This window comes from Neomonachus schauinslandi, chromosome 5 (assembly GCF_002201575.2).
Source record: "Neomonachus schauinslandi chromosome 5, ASM220157v2, whole genome shotgun sequence".
Classification (NCBI taxonomy): domain Eukaryota; kingdom Metazoa; phylum Chordata; class Mammalia; order Carnivora; family Phocidae; genus Neomonachus; species Neomonachus schauinslandi.
In genome coordinates this window covers 48,422,128-48,423,170 of record NC_058407.1, presented here as the reverse complement: position 1 = coordinate 48,423,170, position 1,043 = coordinate 48,422,128, and the positions used below count along the sequence as shown (strand labels likewise).

At 45.7% G+C, this 1,043-nt stretch overlaps 1 protein-coding gene across 1 annotated transcript; it reads right to left on the bottom strand.

Annotated features, from left to right (window-relative positions):
• Nucleotides 1–274: 274 nt before the first annotated feature.
• On the bottom strand, nucleotides 275–823 carry LOC110570570 (transcription factor BTF3-like). The gene has a single exon (XM_044914765.1). It carries the CDS (start codon nucleotides 821–823, stop codon nucleotides 341–343), a length of 483 nt encoding a protein of 160 aa, XP_044770700.1. The 3' UTR covers nucleotides 275–340.
• Nucleotides 824–1,043: the final 220 nt, after the last annotated feature.

The window sequence follows — 1,043 nt, the reverse complement described above, 5'->3', positions numbered from 1 at the left end:
ACAAACTGAGGGTTCTAGAGGGGAGGGGGGTGGGAGGATCGGTTAGCCTGGTGTAGCCCGCTACACCTGCTACCCCCGCCGACGTCTGGCCCAGAGGGCACGTTCTGCATGGAGCACTGGGTGTTATGCACAATCAATGAATCATGGAACACTACATCAAAAACTAATGATGTAATGTATGGTGATTAACATAACAATAAAAAAATTTTTAAAAAGGAAAAAAATTAGAGATCTAGATTTTATCAGATCCATGAACAAAATTTTAAAAAGCAGTCATCATATAAAATAGCAGCTCCCAGTAACTTCTTCAAGTTCTATCTTATTCAGAAGTTGACTCAGTTCAGTTTGCTTCATTCTTGGAAGCTTCATCAAAATTCTCCACAAGATCTGGAACTTCATCATCATCATCCTCTCCGGTAGCAAGTGGTGCTTTTCCATCCACAGATTGTTTGGGCAGAGCTTCAGCCAGTCTTAAACTAGTCAGACTGTCTGCTCCAAGTTGGTTTAAGATACTGGGTAGCATTTCTGTCCGCTGCTTTGTCTCAGCGTGGCCTGGAATGGTGAAAGTGTTCGCTGCCAGTGATGCCTGAACTTCGGGGTTGTTAAAGTGGAGCACTGTTCCTTGGTCTGTGAACATATTCACTTCTTCAATACCAGAGATACTGTTTACCCCTAACTTCTTTAAGGAGAACTGAAGTTTTTTATCATCTGCTGTAGGCGCTCTACGAACCACCTTCTTTCGGCAAGCAGTTCCTTTCCCACCAACGCGCACTTGTGCTTGCAGTTTGGCGAGTTTCTCCTGGTTCATGACAGTTTCTTTCATCTTGTTGGAGCAGAAATGGGACCGCGCGGGGGAATATGGTTGGCGCTCAGGGGGTCTTGGGCGGACCAGCTGAGATTGGGTGCACCTGTTTTGCTTTTCTAAATAGACATCATGACCTGGCCTGATGAGGAAGTCTAGAGGACTGGGGTGGCCCACAGGGGAACAGTGGCTTGACATTTAAGAGGGATTCAGGTAGTAACTCCATCCCAAGAGAGAGAGA